This window comes from Schistocerca gregaria, chromosome 4, assembly GCF_023897955.1.
Source record: "Schistocerca gregaria isolate iqSchGreg1 chromosome 4, iqSchGreg1.2, whole genome shotgun sequence".
NCBI lineage: Eukaryota > Metazoa > Arthropoda > Insecta > Orthoptera > Acrididae > Schistocerca > Schistocerca gregaria.
In genome coordinates this window covers 286,652,397-286,673,595 of record NC_064923.1, presented here as the reverse complement: position 1 = coordinate 286,673,595, position 21,199 = coordinate 286,652,397, and the positions used below count along the sequence as shown (strand labels likewise).

General features: G+C 38.2%; 1 protein-coding gene across 4 annotated transcripts in view; it reads left to right on the top strand.

Annotated features, from left to right (window-relative positions):
* Positions 1-12,383, top strand: part of LOC126267947 (kinesin-like protein KIF21A) — a 483,424-nt gene extending 471,041 nt beyond the window's left edge. For all 4 annotated transcript variants that reach the window (XM_049973266.1, XM_049973269.1, XM_049973270.1 and 1 more), the window contains one exon: positions 11,126-12,383. In XM_049973266.1, coding sequence (XP_049829223.1) covers positions 11,126-11,198 — 73 coding nt within the window. In that variant the 3' untranslated portion in view covers positions 11,199-12,383. The remainder of the gene's footprint in view (positions 1-11,125) is intronic.
* Positions 12,384-21,199: the final 8,816 nt, after the last annotated feature.

The following is a 21,199-nucleotide window of genomic DNA, read 5'->3' as shown; positions in this document are numbered from 1 at the left end:
ACCTGCTCGATTAAGGGATCTGACATTCCATGCTCCAATCCATAGAACGCCAGTTTTCTTTCTCCTGATAACGACATCCTCTTGAGTAGTCCCCATCCGGAGATCTGAATGGGGGACTATTTTACCTCCGGAATATTTTTCCCAAGAGGACGCCATCATCATTGATCCATACAGTAAAGCTGCATGCTCTAGGGAAAAGTTATGGCCATAGTTTCCCCTTGATTTCAGCCGTTCGCCGTACCAGCACAGCAAGGCCATTTTGGTTAGTGTTACAAGGCCAGATCAGTCAGTCATCCAGACTGTTGCCCCTGCTTCTACTGAAAAGGCTGATGCCCCTCTTCAGGAACCATTCGTTTATCTGGCCCCTCTACAGATACCCCTCCGATGTGTTTGCACCTACGGTATGGCTATCTCCCCACCAACGGCAAGGTCTATGGTTCATGGGGGGGGAGTGTATTCATCTTCATGGACGGCAATTCACCCCCCCCCCCCCCCCCCCCCTCATGCTCATCTTGTGAATGACTTCCTTCAGGACATCAACATCGCTTGACTACAGTGGCCAGCATGTTCTCCAGACATGAACCCTATTGAACATGCTGTTTATGGATGATGTGACCCACAAACCACTCTGAGGGATCTATGCCAAATCGCCTTTGAGGAGTGGGACAATCTGGACCAACAGTACCTTGATGAACGTTTGGATAGTATGCCATGACGAATACAGGCGAGCATCAATGCAAGAGGACATGTTACTGGGTATGAGAGGTACCGGTGTTTACAGCAATCTGGTCCACCACCTCTGAAGGTCTCACAGTATGGTGGTACAGCATGCAATGTGTGGTTTTAATGAGCAATATAAAGGGTTGAAGTGATGTTTTTCTCTCTTCCAATTTTCTGTGCAGGTTCCAGAATTCTCGCAACTTAAGTGATGCAAAACTTCTTTTGATGTGTGTATAATGTGTGTATAATCTTTCATATGGCCATGGTGATCTAGTGGGTAAAGCGCTAAACTGCAGCATCAGGCAGGGGTCCTGGATTTTATCCTGGATAGAGGAAGGGATTTCTCATTGCTCTGACCCTTCCAGGATGGCCCCAAGTCCCCTCAAACTGCAATAAAATAAGTACCAGGGATCTTTCCTTCGGTAAATGGTGGCAAAGGTGATGGGTTGGCCATCTTCCCTCTCCTAGAACCATAGCAAACAAAGTCAACACTCTGCCTGCAGTCAGGCCAATAGGTTGGGCACAACCTTGTGCCACAAGCTCTACCAGTACTTTATATAACCCTTCACAGAACAAAATGCTACAAATACATTTTAAAGGGAAAATTTGATTGCAGCTTAGTAGTTTGTACAGTATGACATCGAATACTGACATTTTTTTTAAGAACTGTGGTTTGTTAATGCCTGTATTTATGAAAAATAAGAAGATGGACAGAAAGTTTACAAAGGTAATATCTGTGGCCTTGAGATAAAATAAAATGTGAAGTATTGAATTTGGATAAAATAGTAATCATTACTCTTAGTTTTGTCTGTTGACTGCTTCACTGTATTCACTGCTTACGTTATTACAATTGAACATGTTTTATAAGTAACTCCATTGTACATAATACTTATTCATACATTAAGTTTTGTCATTCCCAGTAAAATATATATGTGTTAAGTAAACTTTATATACACGTAATGCATTTTTATGTAATTCGCTGTTATACATAACAAATTCTAGTGAAGTGAAATGAGTTTTGAATAATTGTAAAGCATTGTTTGAAAAGAAAAAATGTGATATTTTCCTTTCTTTTGTTGACATGTGCAAGTAGAGCAAGTGGGCGGCACTGCAGTGACAAGGGACAAAGACACAGTCGACGAGGGTAGGTGGGTTGACAAGAGTTGGTGGCATGGAAACAAAGACACTCCTGGCATCTGCAATCCGAGAATTTATTTTGTGGTAACAGTCAAGAAGTTAAAAGTTGCCAGCCAACATTTATTGTTTATATCATTCAGTTGCTTTCAATCAACCATGGAGAACAACAAAAGGAAAATCTGGAATTGCTTCAAATGTACGAATTGCCTATACTACAGTCATTTACAGGATTTAAAGATTGCCATGGAATCATAGGGAGAACAATTTCTGACAGATCGGAAGCTGTGGATGACATCACTGTGCAGTGCTGAATTGATGAGGTTCTGCCGGGAATCTTAAGGGATTATCAACCTCAAAACATCTACAGCTGTGATCAGACTGGCCTAGTCTACTGTCTGCTTCCTAGTAAAACATTAGCAGAAAATGGTGATTCGCGCCATGGAGGGAAGAATAGTAAAACTCATATTACAGTTCTTCTCACCATTAATGTAGATGGATCTGACAAACTTCCGCCACTTCTGATAAGAAAATCTAAGCCTCTGGGTTCTTTCAAAGGTCTAAAGAAGAAACCTACAGAATATGAATCCAATAAAAATTCTTGGATGACTGTAATTTTAATGGAACAGTGATTAAGAATGGACATGAGAATGAGAAAGAAAGAAGGGGAAAAAAAAAAAAAAAAGCGTCCTGGTCTTATGGATCAGTGTGCAGATATCCACCCTAAATTAATTTTGGAAAATGTTTGAGTGGAATTCTTATCTCCAAACTGTACCAGCGTTCCATAGCTACTTGATTTGGCTATTATTGCAAATTTCAAAGTGCATTATTGACAAAAAAGCTGCTTCAACAATTGATAACGCTGACTGGTGCAGGAAATGAAAATCTCTTCATTAACTCACTACGAGCCAAGGAATTTATTTTGAATGCCTGAGAGCTGGTGTCATTGTCCACAATCAACAACTGTTTATGTAAAGCTGGTGCCTTTCTGGAAGAGACTGCTATTGGTGATGGTGATGGTGATGGTGATGGTGATGGTGATGTCATGTACGGTAATGAGCTAGCTCTACTGGAGGGTGCAGATTTCGGCAGTTTTATGCATTTAGATGATGATCTCACCACATTTTCAGAACTACAGAATGAGAAGATTGTTGCTGATGTATGCCAACAACACAGTGATGATCAAGAAGGTGGACCATGATTGTTATGGAGATGGTGATCATGACTTGAATCTTGAAACACCTAAACTAAGTAAAACTTTAATGTGCAATCAATGTGTACAGGCATTATATCAGTGTGAAAAGTCATGAAAAAGTGCAGAATTCATTAATAAGTTTTAAATGAGGTGTATACACTTAATGCTTGAACAGTGAGACTACCCAAATTATCTGATTTCTTTAAAGTAACATCAAGTTTAAAATAATGTATTTTCTCTTTAATACTGTATTTTTGTGCTTTTCAAAGTGCCAAATTACAATGCCGTATATAATTTCTCCAAAGAGGGCCAGATAATATTTTTTCTATAACTGTTCATTTAATAACAGACAGTATCTTGATGTCGCCAGTTTCCACTCAAATACATCTGCTACAATAGTTTCACTATTTTTTGTGTGCAGAACTGCTTGTAGTTACTTTATCATTCTTTTTTTCTGGTGTGTGATAAACTCCATGTATAGATTGTACTGGATTGCCTATGCAGTATAACAGTTCATCCCTTGATACAGTACATACTGCACTGAAAGTTTTAATGACAGTGTTTACTGTAAATTACTTGTAGGACTGATAAACTTGAATAACCTTGTACATTATTTTCATGTCATAAGGTGACACAGTGGTAAAGACATAGTACTCAATTTCAGGAGGAGCAGGGTTCGAATCCCAATTTGGCCGTCCTGATATAGATTTTCTGTGTTTTCCCTAAATTGCTGCATGGAAATTGTGAGACAGTTCCTTTGGAAAGGGCACAGCTGATTTCATTCCATGTGCTTGCACAATCCAAGCTTGTGCTTCAGCTTAATGATTTAATTATTAACAGGATTTAAAATTTTTACCTTACCCCATTTTTAAATTTTTTTTATCATCATCATCATCATCATTTAAGACTGATAATGCCTTTCAGCGTTCAGTCTGGAACATAGACCCCTTATAAAATTCCTCCACGATCCCCTATTCAGTGCTAACATTGATGCCTCTTTTGATGTTAAACCTATTACTTCAAAATCATTCTTAACCGAATCCAGGTACCTTCTCCTTGGTCTGCCCCGACTCCTCCTACCCTCTACTGCTGAACCCATGAGTCTCTTGGGTACCCTTGCTTCTCCCATGTGTGTAACATGACCCCACCATCTAAGCCTGTTCGCCCTGACTGCCACATCTTTGAGTTCATTCCCAGTTTTTCTTTGATTTCCTCATTGTGGACACCCTCCTGCCATTGTTCCCATCTACTAGTACCTGCAATCATCCTAGCTACTTTCATATCCGTAACCTCAACCTTGTTGATAAGGTAACCTGAATCCACCCAGCTTTCGCTCCCATACAACAAAATTGGTCGAAAGATTGAACGGTGCACAGATAACTTAGTCTTGGTACTGACTTCCTTCTTGCAGAAGAGAGTAGATCGTAGCTGAGCGCTCACTACATTATCCCACTGACATTACTTTCGTTTTGGAGATGCTAATCTTCATACCATAGTCCTTGTATTTCTGATCTAGCTCTGACATATTACTTTGCAAACTTTCAATCGAATCTGCCATCACAACTAAGTCATCCGCATATGCAAGACTGCTTGTTTTGTGTTCACCTATCTTAACCTCACCCAGCCAGTGTATTGTTTCAACATATGATCTATATATAATATGAACAACAGTGGAGACAGGTTGCAGCCTTGTCTTACCCCTGAAACTACTGTGAACCATGAACTCAATTTACCGTCAACTCTAACTGCTGCCTGACTATTCATGTAAAGACCTTTAATTGCTTGCAAAAGTTTGCCTCCTATTCCATATTCTCGTAGAACAGACAATAACTTCCTCCTAGGAACCCGGTCATATGCCTTTTCTAGATATATAAAGCATAGATACAGTTCCCTGTTCCGCTCATAACACTTCTCCATTATTTGCCGTAAGCTAAAGATCTGGTCCTGACAACCTCTGAGGCCTAAACCCACACTGATTTTCATCCAATTGGTCCTCAACTAATACTTGCACTTTCCTTTCAACAATACCTGAGAAGGTTTTACCCACAACGCTGATTAAAGAGATACCCCTGTAGTTGTTATAATCTTTTCTGTTTCCATGTTTAAAGATTTGTGTGATTACTGCTTTTGTCCAGTCTGATGGAACCTGTCCCGACTCCCAGGCCATTTCAATTATCCTGTGTAGCCATTTAAGACCTGACATTCCACTGTATTTGATGAGTTCTGACTTAATTTCATCCTCCCCAGCTGCTTTAATGCACTGCAATCTATTGACCATTTTCTCCACTTCCTCAAATGTGATCCTATTTCCATCATCATTCCTATCTCATTCTACCTCAAAATCTGCAACATTACTGATCATATTTTCACCTACATTGAGCAACTCTTCAAAATATTCCCTCCATCTGCCCAAGGTATCCACAGGATTCACCAGCAGTTTTCCTGACCTATCCAAAATACTTGTCATTTCCTTTTTACCTCCCTTTCGAAGACTGCTAATTACACTCCAGAATGGTCTTCCAGCAGCTTGACCCATAGTCTCCAACCTGTTTCCAAAGTCTTCCCAAGATTTCTTCTTGGATGCTGCAATTATCTGTTTGGCTTTGTTTCTTTCTACAACATAACTTTCTCTGTCTACCTGAGTTCTAGTATGTAGCCATTTTTGATACGCCTTCTTTTTCCTTTTACAGGATGCCTTGACTGTGTCATTCCACCAAGCTGTTTGCTTCATCCTACTTTTACACACTACTGTTCCAAGACATTCTTTAGCCACTTCTAGTACTGTGTCCCTTTACCTTGTCCATTCCTTTTCCAATGACTGTAATTGACTACATTCAACTACCTTGTACCTTTCTGAGATCGCTGTTATGTACTTGTGCCTGATTTCCTTATCCTGAAGTTTCTCCACTCTTATCCTCGTACATATGAACCTGACCTCCCGCACTTCCGGCCTCACAATCCCAATTTCACTGCAGATTAAACAATGATCAGTGTCATCAAAGAATCCCCTGAATATACGTGTGTCCCTCACAGCCTTCCTGAATTCCTGATCTGTTATCATATAGTCAATGACAGATCTGGTTCCCCTGCCTTCCCAAGAATACCAGTGAATGTTCTTATGTTTAAAAAAGAAGTTTGTGATCACTAAACCCATACTGGCACAGATCCAAGAGTTGTTTCCCGTTCCTGTTGGCGTCCATATCCTCTCCAAATTTACCCATAACATTTTCATACCCTTCTGTTCGATTTCCAATCCTGGTGTTAAAATCACCCATGAGCAGAACACTGTCCTTGTCCTTTAACAACTACATCACTGAGTGCCTCATAAAAACTATCCATCTTATCTTGATCTGTCCCTTCACAATGCGAATATACTGACACAATCCTAATTTTCTTGCTAGACACTGTCAAATCTATCCACATTAGTCGTTCATTTACATACCTTATTGCAACTACGCTGGGTTCCATTTCTTTCCTGATGTAAAGCCCTACGCCCCATTGTGCTATTCCTGCTTTGACTTCTGACAGGTAGACCTTATATTCTCCCACTTCCTCTTCTTTCTCACCCCTTACCCGAATGTCACTGCCAGCTAAAGCGTCCAGCCCCATCTTACTTGCAGCCTCTGCCAGCTGTACCTTCTTCCCAGAGTAGCCCCCCTTGATATTAATAGCTCCCCATCTCATTACCATTTGTTTGCCAAGTCGTATCTTAGGAGTTCCTGGTATGTCAGTTAGAGGTGGGTCTCCATCACCTCCAAAGGTCCGAGGCATTTTGCTCTGATTGTTGCCAGCATCATATTTAAAGTACCAGGGAAGCAGGTTGCTAGCCTTACTTGCCCGAGTCCCATTGGGTATTACCCCTAACGGTTGAGGGACTAACCGGTGGATTTGGTAGTCTTTGCCGTATGAGCACAAAGGTGACCACAACTCGGAATATGTCTGAGATGCCCTGCCTTATTCCAAAGTAACTGGTATCCCGACTGTCAGGACCACTTACTTGGCCACTCATACATTGTCCATGGTTCATGAACTAGGACATGACTGCAGGAACCCACACACACACACACAAAAATCCCTATAAATTTTTTTTAATCCCTATTTATTTTGCTAATTGTAACAGGCATAAATCTTAAAAGTTTTATTTTTCAGGAGTCATGTTATATATAATTACATCAAAAATTAGGTACTCTGATACACTATAAAGTAGTGCTTACAGAGATGGATACCATGGTCATACAGTTACGTCAGTACTAGTAGAAATGCACTGACCTGAGTTCAGTATCTTCAGTACTGCTTAGAACTAGTGAGTTAATGTAAATGTCATCCTTTAATTTATTTGTATTGTTCTTAGTGTAAATTAAGTACTACATCATTTTATTTGGTATTCTTGAAACTATATAACAAAGAAGGTTTTAAAATTCACAGCTTTCAGGATATAAATGAAAACTTCGTCAATGTAAAAGTTGTAAAGAACAACTGTTGTCCTCTTTCGACATCCAGTCTGTGGTAAGGTTAAGTATAGTACACTGAAATGGCAAAGGAACTGGTATAGGCATGTGTAATCAAATACAGAGATATGTAAAAAGGCAGAATACTTTGCTGCGGTCGGCAATGCCTACATAAGACAACAGGTGTCTGGTGCAGTTGTCAGATCGGCTACTGCTGCTACAATGGCAGGTTATCAAGATTTAAGTAGAGTGATATGGGACCCTTGATGCATCTAGACAAGACTCATGACAGGTGACACATATGTAAGCATCCTGTCTGATACCTGCATCAATTCATCTCCATTGTGCATTCTAACGGACTTGGGCAATTCCAGCAGGACACAGCAACACCCTACACGTCCAGAATTAATATAGAGTGGTTCCAGGAACACTCATCGGCCACCAGGCTCCCCAGACATGAAAATTATTGAGCATATCTGGGACACCTTGCAATGTGCTGTTCAGAAGAGATCTCCATCCCCACATACTCGTATGAATTTATGGACAACACTGCAGGATTCATGGTGTCAGTTCCCTCCAGCACTACTTCAGACATTAGTTAAGTCCATGCCACATCATGGTGTGGTAGTTATGCGTGCTCGCATGGCCCTGCACGACATTAGGCAAGTGTATTGGCTCTTCAGGGTAGAAGTTACTATTTAATGTCTTAAGGACAACTTCTGTGAGATGTAAATCCCATTTGATTGAAGTGCAGAAACTGATATACAGCCTGCCTTTATTTCAACCACATGGCAGTATATTGTATCTCCATCAGTGTTGCAAATTACTGTAGTCCCTTCATAGAAACAGTAAAGTACCGTAGTTATTGTCAAACTCTGCAGCTATGAAGTTGTTGGTGTAACCCACTGTATCATCAAATTTGTCTTTGTACCTCCATTTAAAGTCAGTGATGATGTTTCAAACTGGAAATTCCTCTGTATTTTTAAAATGGAGAGACTGAATAGGTTCAGAAAGAACACACACACACACACACACACACACACACACACACACACACACACACCACTATTAGTCTCGCAAGTTTGTGTGTTTCTGTGTTTGGTAAGGCTGTACAGGAATATTTGTAATTCACTAGAAGGCATATAGATGTTTAAAGAGACCCAAAATAATTGCTCTGCAAAAGTCCTCGTTTTATTTCACTCATGACACAAATAAATTGCACTGTCTGTCATTTTAGTCAGGTTTGGTGTTACATATTTTTTTTTTCATTTGTAAGAAGATAATAAATGTGTAAAAATTATGATGGAATAAAATGTTATATAGTTCTGCTTCAAAGTGTCTGTATGTATCGTTCTATTTTGAAGCAAAATGTATCCAATATACTGTCATTAACTTCGTTGTTGCACATGGCACTTTTTTGTGTACCTTAGAGAATTTATTACAATATTCTTCTGTTGAATGACCTGGTATGACATTGTATTAGTAATATTTGCACGAGGTTAGATGTATCAGTAGTTTTTTCTATTTTTGGTCATGAATGTTTGCAATGGCTGTTTTATTGAAGTGCAAATAATTAATTAAAACAATTTTATTGAAGAAATTTTGTTCATTTTTCGAGATAATGTGATTATTTATGGTTTTCTAGATGTGTTTGCTTTATCTTGGATTTTTGTTTACCTTTTAATAAGTGAAATAACTTGATACTTGAAGAGTTATGTTTCATGCTTACATCATGCATGACACCATGTACCATGTGTTGTAGTTTATTTTTTGTGCATTGACAGTCATGGCTGCATTCACTGTCAGTTTTGCTTGTGGAGTGGGTAGTTGCTCCGACCAAATAATTTTTAATGCATATGTAACTTTTAACATTTATTGTAAAACTTTGACTGAAACTTGGTTCCAGTAACAATAGAGCTTTGTTGCATATACATGAAAAAAAATCTGTTTCGAAAGATAATTTGAATTTTGCTTTTTAACTAGTTTTATCAAGTGCAAAGATCATAGTGTCAGATAAGCAAAATGTAACATAAAATATTATTTTGGAATTAACCTTTAGTACCTTTGTAGTTTTCTTTGTCAAAAAGTGAACTTTGGGGCCTGATGTTCTGTTTGAAGTTATAGTTGCATGTTGAGTACAGAGAGGATAAAAATGAGGGAACAGATTTGAAGAAATATATTAGTCTTTCTTGCACCAGTAAGCAATACAAATATGTCACAATAATTTAGCAGACTGCTGTTTTGGTTTTTGAATAACATCATGAATTGTTTTGTATGTTAATTTGTGTGTGGAGATTGCCCATTTTTGTTATTAAAATTGGCAATAGCAATACTTGCAACACATAAAAATGCATGTAACTGTAGGTGGAGAAGTCATTTCTGTGTAGTGACACCTATCAGATGAACATTACACAGCAAAATGATGTGTTTAGGAAGTATTGGATACAATTTCCAGTACTAATGATAAGACAATAATTGATAAAACTCAGATCATCTTTCAAACAGCTGCGTATTTTGGATATGAGCAGTAAATATTTTGCTTGCTCCAAGGATGATTATTTCTTGACCAAGCAGAAAGAAAAGGAGGATTCGCAAAGTGATTTGGAGACAAGGTGCCATACAACACTTGTGGAGTTCAAGGCAATAGTTGTTCAGTCGATGAGATTGTATTCTACAAGAAAATGAAAAAATAGTAAAAAAAACCGTGTTGTACATGTTTTTCTTATTTTCGGAAGGCAATCGCTTATGCCATGGGCATTCTAAGACAACATACTTTCCCCTTAACTAGCCTGCAACATGATCTTTTTTTATGTAGTCACGGTTAAAGATTTAGTGTACACTCACAGGAACCTCTATTAATCAGATTTCAACTCCTCATTCTTTGTTTGTTGTGTAAAAACCATGTGACACTAGAGCTAGAACTGAAAAGGTGCCTGTAAATAACAATAATCGTTTCTCAGCCACATGTAACTGAGATAATTATAAAGTATAACTACATGATACTATGTCATATGGAAAATTTAAAGAAAATACAAAAAATAGTTTTTGTTATGACTGTGGAAAAGTCTGGTATGAAATATAATTAATAACTAAGGGACAGAACAGAATAATTTTAAAGACAAAACTCTTGACTGTCAGGGAAGCACTTGCAGAGTACTGATGCGGACTCCTTGTTTTGAGCTTCAGAGCAGTTAATTAACTCGTTAACATGTGCATAAAGCCTTCTGAACCTGACATGTGAGAACTTACAGCTATGTTTTACTCCTTTAGGAGTGTGAGCATTTTTTACTCATAATGAATGTGATTTTGATGGTTACTTACTTTGAAGGTAAAATTTTATTTATTCCCAAAATGTCTCTGAACAGACTAAATATAAATCTACAACATGTAATTAATTTAGAGTCTGTGAAGAAGTTGCACCAGAGTGAACATGCCATTGTTACTGCAATTTGTGTTCAGTTATATTGCTGTTCTTTTAGAACAGTACTTGTAAAACAATATTAATAATTAATTGCATCTACACCACAGGAATTCCATAAAATATTTGATGGATCAATAAATGCTGAAAGTTTATCCAATTGTACATCTCTTAATTGTTTTAAAATTTATCCTTTTGTTTCGTTTGCAGTGATAACTCGGTTCGCTTGTGGAAGCTTCGCAGCAGGTACGACTTGTCACCAGATGGTGGTGACTGTGTCTGAAGACCAGTTTATTACTTGCCATGCATTCCTGAAGCAGCAGAAGTGGATCTTACTGATGAAGGGGTGGATGATGTTCATGATATGGTTACCACTCCTGAAGTGAACAGAAGATCTTTGTCATCGCTGAAAGTTTTGATTGTAGTGTTCTTAATGACATGTATAATGCTTCTTATTGTAATGAAAATGAGAAAAGCCTTGTTCACTACTGAATAGTGTCAATTGTACTTTACTCAAGTGCCTTAAAATTGTTTTATATTTTCTAGTTTGCAATTTTATCTTACCAGGTCCTCTGAACTGGGAAAGAAAACAATTATTTTGCTTGTCTCATGATTCTCCAATTGCACATTCACATGTATTGGTAATATGTGTCATGTTGAACATGAGTAACAGATCTCACCGATAGATTGTGTTTTATGTGATCCACAGCTGACTGCTTCGGCATTGCAAGTTTCTCACAGTGTTAACATTTTGTCAGTAATTTGGAAGGCAGGGTGGAGGAACCAGATCTCAGGATTTTATGAAAGAGTACAGGCACATTTTTATTGAGACTGTAGTTCTGACATTCCAGTTTAATAACTTTAAAATAGAGCAAAACTGGCAAATATTTTTTAATTTTAGAAGATTTTTGTCTTTAACTGTAGCATCATTTATTTTCAGAATAAGTTCCTAAAATGGAAGATTATTTTCTTTGTTTCTTAATGACTTTTTCTCTTCTCTTTCAAGAAGAGGTATAAGACTGATACATGACTGTGAAAATGCCTATTATAGAAAGAAAAACAATGAACTTATGCAGTGTGATTTATTTACTGATTTTGTTCTGTTATAATGGACATTTGTTTGTGATCTGTACCGCAGCATTATTTTATTTACACTTGTATTATCTTTGCTTTACCTAATTTTGTCTTTATAAAAAATGTATGTCAGCAGTCGTAGTTCGGACAGTGGTCAGAATTGCAGCTTACTATGTCAAGCTGAGTGACTGTTGCTGTAAAATTGAAACCAATGAAAATCAAATACCGTAACAAAAATACTCATTGGTGATTAATAATTACTTTATTTATGTCTCATTTTATTTATTAACTGAACTAGTGAATTAATACTGTGTGATACAGTGTAATATTTGTATATATGGAAATATGTGTAAAGAGTGATTATTGAAGTGTTAAATACAGTATTATACAAAAAGTGCCTTTTTTTATGTTACTTTTGTATTGGGATGAGTATGTTTTATTTATCTCCTCCTATTAAACTGTTGCGTAAAACGTAAGATGAGATCCTGAGCTGTGGGAAGTCGGTTTAGTCTTGTTGTTTAATTTTTTTTTCTTTGGGATTTTATAGGTCAAAATGGGAGTAACTGGGAATGAAAGCAACACAATGGCAGAGTCAGGGATGCGAGGTGTGTCAGCACCAGAAGCGTACGGATTTTGTTGGAAAACGTAGCACAATTGACAGCAGACAATATGTAACTGAGAAGTGAATGGACGTCTAGGAGTGAGTGGGAAAACGCATATGATCAGTTGTAGGCTAGGGTGCTGCAGCAGGAGATTGATCCAGATGCTGCAAGTTTGATTATTCTGTTTTCCGGCAAGTCATCTGAGGATGTGCTATTGTTTGTGGATGACTTGGAAGCTTCAGCTGTGATGAATGGTTGGTTGGATGAACAGTTGTTACATGTGGCCAAGATTAGATTAACGAGTGGAGCGAAGACATGTGTAAGGTGTTCTCAGGCCTTAAGGAAGGCAGGACAGTTTAAGCAGTTGAAGGAGGGGTTTTTACAGAGGTACAAGAAACAGACTAGTGCTCAGTACTTTAGGGAGAGGTTGAGTACAATGACGAAGAGACAGAGGGAGATGGTAGAGAAATTTGCGGACAGAATAAGAGAAATTAATGAGAATACTTACAAGTTAGGTCAGAGCGATGAAGTGAATGGTATTCTGTTGCAGGAGTCTGAGAAAAGGCACTTGATGTATTTTTAGAGGGGGTTACTGGCGCATAAGGAGTGGAAAGTGTGTGAAGGGATTTGGATTCGGCCATTTAGCTGGCAATTCAGTGTGGGGAAATAGATGTGGAAACAGGGGTCCACAAGAGGCAAACAGTGTTTACACTGGGTATAAAATGTTATAATTGTGGTCATACAGGACATGTGCAGAGGCAATGCACCCAGTCACTGAGAAATAGTGGAAGAGGTGGAAATCAGCAGTGTGAAGGATGGAGAGTGGAGTTAATAGAGGTGAACAATTGTTAAATGGAAAAGGGGGCTCAAGACCCACCTAAGGGGGGGGAGGGGGGGGGCATTTAATTTCAATGCTACAAATATGTATGCAGAGGTGGAATGTTCAGTGGTAGCATTTATAGTAACTAAAAATTTAAGATTTTGTTGGACACAAGGGCGCAAGTGTCAGTGGCTACTAAGAGTTTAATGGGCCGAAGGAATTTAGACGCACCACATTATAGGTTGCATGGAGTGGGGGATAAGGAGATCACACCTTTGGGTTCAGTGCTGGTTGACTTTCGCATAAGGAAAGTCAGATTTGATGCATACATAGAGGAAGTACCATGGGTAAGTGAGGGCTATGACATCATCCTAGGAGTAGATTTCTTACATCAACATCATGCCAAAATTCACCTCAGATAATGAACTGTGGAATTTGGTGAAATGTTATTTCAGCTAGGGGAAACTGTTGTCAATGCAGAGCTGTCACAAGGGGTGTTCAACGTAATGAACAAACCAACTGAGCCGCATACATTAGCATTAAGGCTTAATACGCATGAGTATGTGTCTAGTGGCACCGGGTAAGTGGGTAAGTGTACAGTCAAATCTTCCTGTGGGTACGTATGTGTTATTGAACCATTGGAGGATAATGAAGTTTTGGATCCTTTAGGTTGTTTTGTGAAACGTAGTATTGTACGCATGCAAGAGGTAAATGATGGGCCAGTAGTCCCCGTGAACGTGGATAACTTTAGTATTTTGGATGCGAATTTCGGAAAAGGAGTTTTAGTAGCAAATTTTGATGTGCCGGATGACGAATACTGGTGTTTGAGAGGTAGGTGTAGCGATCAACCACTAACTGCTGATGTAACTGCATTGTGTAACAAAGTTAAGCATTTGAAAGGAGGAGAAAAAGAACATATGGAAGAATTGTTGTGAGAATTTAAGGATTTGTTTTTACTGCAAGGGCCATTACCAGCAACTTCATTAGTTCAACACATGATACCAACAGGAAAGGAAACACCTGTTTACTATAAACCATAGAGAATGCTAAGGTATTTGCAGCTGATTATGGAGCATTTCATTGATCAGCAGTTTGCGGACAGTATTATAGAGTAAAGTAATAGTTGCTGGGGAGTGGACATTGACGTGTCTAAAAAAAATGTGGCACTAAGAAATACATGTACTGTGTGGCTACCAATACCTCAATAATAAGACAGTAATGGACGCATACCCCATTCCAAATATATTGGAGACATTGGATCACTTAGGACAGCGCCAATACTTTTCTATGATGGATTTGATAAGTGGTTATCATCAGTTAGAGGTGGTTCCAGAGCACTGCCCAAAAATTGCTTTCTCTACACCTGGAGGCCATTACCAGTACATCAGAATGCCATTCTGTCTGTAAAATGCTCCAGTAATGTTTCAGAGGTTGCTAGACAGTGTCTTGAGGGGATTGAAACCACGGCAGTGTCTTGTCTATTTGGATGACGTTATAGTGTTTTCAAGTAGTATGGAACAACATAGACAGCAGTTAAGGGAAGTCTTTATGAGGTTAAGAGCAGCTCGTTTGACGTTGAGCCTGGAGAAGTGTCATTTTGCATTGGAAGAAGTGAAATATTTAGGTCATATCATCAGTAAGGGCGGAGTGTGAACAGATCCAAGGTTGGTACAGGCTGTAAGGAATTTTGGGGAGCTGAGCTGAAAACAATTAAGGAAGTGCAATCATTCGTTGGAATTTGCAATTTCTATTGAAAGTTCATGAATGGTTTTGCAGATTTAGCTTGGCCACTGACACGTTTGTTATGGAAGGGTATGAAATTTGAGTGGACAGAAGAGTGTCAGAAAGTGTTTGACAAACTGAAAGAAGTGTTATCATCAAGTCCGGTTCTTGTGTTTCCAGATTTTGAAAAGGAATTTATTCTAGAATGCGATGCATCCAATCAAGCATTAGGGTGTGTTCTTAGGACAGAAATTGATGGGAAAGAACATCCTGTAGCCCATGTGTCTAGGCAGGTGAATGCAGCAGAGAGGAATTATTAAACAACAGAGAGGGAGATATTCAGCATAATCTAAGGAATCACATATTTTAAATGTTATTTATACGGGAGAAAATTTATGGTAGTGACAGATCATGCTATGTTGAAGTGCTTGTTGGGGTTGAAGGATCCGTCCACTAGACTCGCTAGGTGGACTGTGAGGCTTAGTAAATTCAACTACGAAGTGGTGCACAATCCTGGGAAGAAGCACGGTAATGTGGATACACTGAGTAGAAAGGTGGCAAAAGTATAAGTTATGACCTAGCAGTATGGCAAGAATTACAGGACGCTGCCAACGATTGTAAATTGTATCAGACACAGCCACAATTTAATATGTACGATGATCTTCTGTGCAGGGAAATGAAGCTAGGGCCAAGGGTAGTAGTGCCAGTGAAGCTGAGAGATGAGGTTTTAAAAGAAGCACATGATCACGTGTTAACTGCTCATTGTGGGAGTAGAGCGACAAATAGGAGAGTGGCAGAGAGGTATTCGTGGAGAGGTAGGAAAGTAGATGTGGATCAGTATGTCAAAAATTGTATACCGTGTGCGCAGAGAGCAAATTTGCGTTGGAAACAGATACAGCTGCAATGATTGCCGGAAGCGACATGTCCATTTTCTAAGTTGGGAATTGATGTCTTAGGACCTTTCAGTCGAACACCATTGGGGAACAGATTCGTTCTGACAATAATAGACAGTTTTTCGAGGTATGTGGAGATGGTGGCTATGCCAAACCAACAGTCAGCAGTGGTCGCGCAAGCATTAATAAACAACTGGATTTTGAGTTTGGTGTACCGGAGACAATAATTACTAACCAAGGGACCAAATTCATGTTGGATTTAATGAAGGAACTGTATAAATTGTTGAACATAAAGAAGTTAAGGATGGGCACTTTGCATCCACAGGTGAATGGAATGACAGAACGGGTACACAGAACAATCAGGAAGATGCCGAGTTTTTATGTGGGTTCATATCACCGTCAGTGGGACAAATATTTGAAGCATATTATATTCACATACAATACAAAAATGCATACCAATACCGGTTTGTCTTCATTTGAGGTAGTGTAAGCGCGAAAAATGCTGTCTCCGATTGATTTAGTGAGGCTACAAAAAGGTAGGACTGGTGAATATGTATGTAAATTTGCAAGGACAATTCAGGATGTTTGGAAACAGGTGAATATGAAGGCTTTGGAGAGGCAGGAAGATGCTGTGAAGCGGAAAAGAAGTTTACTGTAGTACAGAGTAGGGCAATGGTTAATGCTGTCCAGCCCCTACGTGCCAAAAGGGAAAACAAAGAAGTTTGTCACAAGGTATCAAGGGCCATACCAAGTAGTTGAAACCACCTCCCCCGTTAATGTTAAGCTTCAGCTGCCAACTAGAACAACGATAGTACAAATTGGGCAATTGCAGCCATTGAAGGGTTGTCTGGATGTGATTCCAGACATGTCACAGGAAGGGAAGAGGAAGAAAGAGAGAGGTGTTAAGTGCAGGGAAAACCAGGAAGATAGAGTACAGCAAGATGTACCATATACTTTGTAATCCAGAAAGTAGTAGAGTATCTGCAGTTTTTTTGTTTTCTTGTTATGTATCACTAGGTTTGTGTAGATTAATTAGGCATTGTATTTTCATATGCTGTGTGTTTTTGAGTATTGTGAGCCTGCTGGGGACAGAATTCTTTTTGAAGAGGGAGGAAGGGTGATGGTAATCCCTGTCCTCCGATCATTGAAAAGGGGAGCGTTGAGCAAGTTTGTAGAAGCAAGAACTGAGGAGGTATTGCTGATCTCGGCAGTTAACAGCTGGTACACCAAGATGACAAGGGAGGAATTACGGAGCTGCCATAGAGGGAAGGTAACAGTATGTCCAGCCAGGGTGATAAGTACCAATCCAGACATGTGCATGGTGCAGTTATTTTTAGCTAGGAGGAAAGAAATAGACTGCCCAAGGGACATTGTGGAGCCAAAATTGAGCTTGCAATGGGTCGGGATGCATTGGATTTTCTCCACCTACAGAAATTGTTTTGAGCAGGGAGTATTTGCAGAAGTGAAACATATAGAGCTCGAGAGGAGTGGAATTTTAATCAATGGAACTGCATGTAACCTAATAGGACCAACCTTCCATCTGCCAGAATCAATTTCAGGAGTCACAATTGAATGTTACACAGCCACAGCTGTACTGGCCAGAAGCAACTTAAAGAGGTTTTGCCAAGGCAGAATCTGACATTGTTAAATCAATCTCTGGAGACACGTTTGTTGAGACCTGTAAACCAGTTCATTTCAGAGCAAGAGGGGCACATATCAGCTGAACACCTTGTGCAGCATGTTTCTCAATATGGGGAAAGGCAACGACTAGTAACAATCATTTTGAGCACCTCTGTGCCAAGTGCCATTACAGCCTTAACTTTGTCGTGTGTTGTTTTCATACTGATGGTAGTCCAAATCCCACTGGATTGGATACTGAGGATGTAAGACGGGTAGGTAAGGAGTTGATTGAGCTTTAAGTGGAGTGGTCATCCATCAAGGAATTTTTACATTTTGTCACATGTTTTAAGAGAATTAGACCAACAAATAAGTTTTCTAATAGTAGTAGTAAACATGTTCAGATTCAGATTCTTTATTGGTCATTCAGCATTATTACATGCAATAGACTTTGTCAGTCCACTTAACCTATTAATTTTACATAATAAATTTTTTACATATTTAAGTTGATATTGGGCATTTCTAAAAATTCTTCTAATGAATAGAATGGATTAGTTAACAAGACATTACATACATTTTCTTCAAATTATTTGTCAGTATGACTATTGTTAGTTTTAGCTAATCTATTTTATGGAACAGGAGAGAAGTACAGGTTCTTGTATAGTAGTCATGCCTTCAGCAAGTACATAGTTAACACTGTCAAGAATATATAAATTAATAACTGTAAAAATTCTATATTCAATGAACAATGGTTCATAATGTGTCCTATTATCTACTTTAGCCATTAGTCTGATTGCTTTCTTCTGGATCACCATAATTTCATTTATTTTTCTGCTGTTTCCCCCATAGTATTAACCCATACCTTAAAACAGATTGAAAAAAGGCAAAGTACGCTGTCCTTATGTACTCAAATGTCACACAAAACATCAGTCTCTTCAACAAATATATAACTCTTGACAACCTAATCACTATGTGATCAACATGAGAGTTCCATGTTAGACTGTTGTCAAGTATGATACCTGAAAACTTTGCCTTTTGTTTTTCTATTTTTGTAGTCTTTGATAGACTGAACCACATATTCTGAGTCTTTTCCTTATTGATTGACCATTTGCATTAAACCATGATGTTGCATTTTCTTTTGCCAATTTCATAACACTTACAAGGTTATCAAATACATGGATTACCGATAGAAAAGTTGTATCATCTGCATACATATATGTCTTTACATCTATATTTCCTGGTAAGTCATTTATGTGTACAAGGAAGAGAAGTGCTCCCAATTTAGATCCTTGCGGCACTCTGTGTTGAACCTTGAGTGTGTTTGACAGATGACTTCCTGAACTCACCACCTTTTTCCTTTTATTGAGGTATGATTTGATGAGTTTTAAACTTTTATCACATATTCCATTCTACTCGAGTTTAGAGAGCAAAAGTGAGTGAGTGGTCAACACAGTCAAAGGCTTTGCTCAGATCACATAAGGTTACCTGTGTGTGAGCATGGTCCTCGAATGCTGCTAAAATGTCTCTGACTAAGAGCTCTATGGCATGCATATCTGACCTTTATTTTCTGTAGCCAAACTGTGATGCACTTAACATATCATTTAGTTCTAGGTACTCATACATCTGCTGATATATTATGCCTTGAAAGACTTTTCCTAGTACTGGGAACAGTGAAATTGATCTGTAGTTTGCTGGATCTGATTTGATACCCTTCTTAAAGACTGGAGTCATGTTGGATAGTTTGAGAGGATCAGGAAAAAAACCCTTCTATGAGACACATGTTTATAGAATATGCTAATGGTGCTGCAATATAATGTATGATTTCTTTCAATAGATTGTTTGACATATTAAAAATATCTGTACTGTATGAATTTTTCATTTTTTTGTCTATTTTAAGAACTTCATGTTGGCATACCTCTTTAAAGTGTTTCAATGATGATCTGGTCCTATTATGATTTAGGTTTGCACTCTTAAGATAATCTACATATGTTACACTGGGTTTACTGTTCAATTTTTTGATATCATCAGCACAGCTCACAAAATATTTGATGAATGTATCTGCTGGTATTGGGACTGTCTTGTAAAAGTTTCTGACTTCACCTTTAACAGTATTAATTACTGACCAGGCTGTTTGCATTGGTTTTTACTATTTTTTATAAGATTTGTGTTGTATCTTTGTTTCGCCAATTGTAACTCTTTCTTATACAGTTTCTTAGTGGTTTTTTGAGATCCTTAATTTCATTAGAATTATTTACTTTGCCAAGGCACTTCAACAGCACTAGCTTATTTTTTAGATTCTCCAGTTCTTTGGTGTACCACAATTTACCCTTTATTGTTTTATGATATTTCTTTTGAACAAGATGGGCTTTTAAAGTACTTAACTGAAGAATGTTTCATAAACTGTTTGGGCTCTGGAATCACAGTTTTGAAATAATTTGTCCCAGTTAGTTATGCTCAGCTGGTGTGTCAGTTTTCTGAGATTGTGTTTTGTTAATATTAAAGTATTATATTTTGTTAACTTTCGTGCAGCCTTGCTCTCATCCTCTTTTATAAAATGTCTTAACTCTACTGTTAACATGTAGTGGTCTGAGAAAACAAATTCCTTTACCTTGGTGGAGTACATATCATGAGCACTATTGACAAAAGCATTACCCAAGCACGCTTTTAGTCTCGTTGGTTCTGAATTTACATGATGGAAGTTGTGCTGCCTTAGCATATTCAGTAACTTATTTACACTGGGTTTGTTACATGTTACATCAAAGCTTGAATTAAAGTCTCCCCCAATTGCAGTTACTTATTGTTTCCTCTTTGTTATGTAGCAGAGTGCACTGTCTAAATTATCTAAAAAGGTTTTATCATCTGCGTCAGGGGAATGGTAGATACATACTATGATAAGTTTCATTATATCACATATGATCCCGGTAATTTCAAAGTGTTTCTCTACACGTGCCCAACTAAGATCTAGTGCTCTACACTATTTCATTTGAAACATAGATAACAGTACCACCATTACAGTACTGAGATCTGCATAAACTGTTTCCATGTTTATAACCTTCTGGTACATAGTATTGTATTTGTTCTGGTTTAAACCAATGTTCAGATAGACACAAGAAAGAATACTTATTCTGTGGAAATGACTCCTATGGAGTTTCAACTTTACTTTCAAGACCCTGAATGTTTAAAAATAAGATGTTGTTGTGACTTATCTATGAGTTAGCAGGCTTGTTTTTCACATTTTTATTTTCTTCTTGGCTTGAAAACATAAAAAATTATCACTGAATGACACAGATGTATTTTTCCTTTGGCTCCTCCTTAAGCATTTCTGTGTTGCTGCTCCAGTTGTTGTTGGTTCTGCTACTGCTGCTGCTGTTCTTGTTGCTGTTGTTGCTGCTGCTGTTTCTGCTTCTGATGATAATGATGGTGGTACTGCTGTTTCACTTATTTCTGGTGTTTGTTGTTCCACAACTTCTGTGCCTTTCTGTGAATTGCTAACATTTGGGGTGTTCACTTGAATTAATAAAATTTCTCATTTGTCTTGGAGAGGTGTAGCTTCACT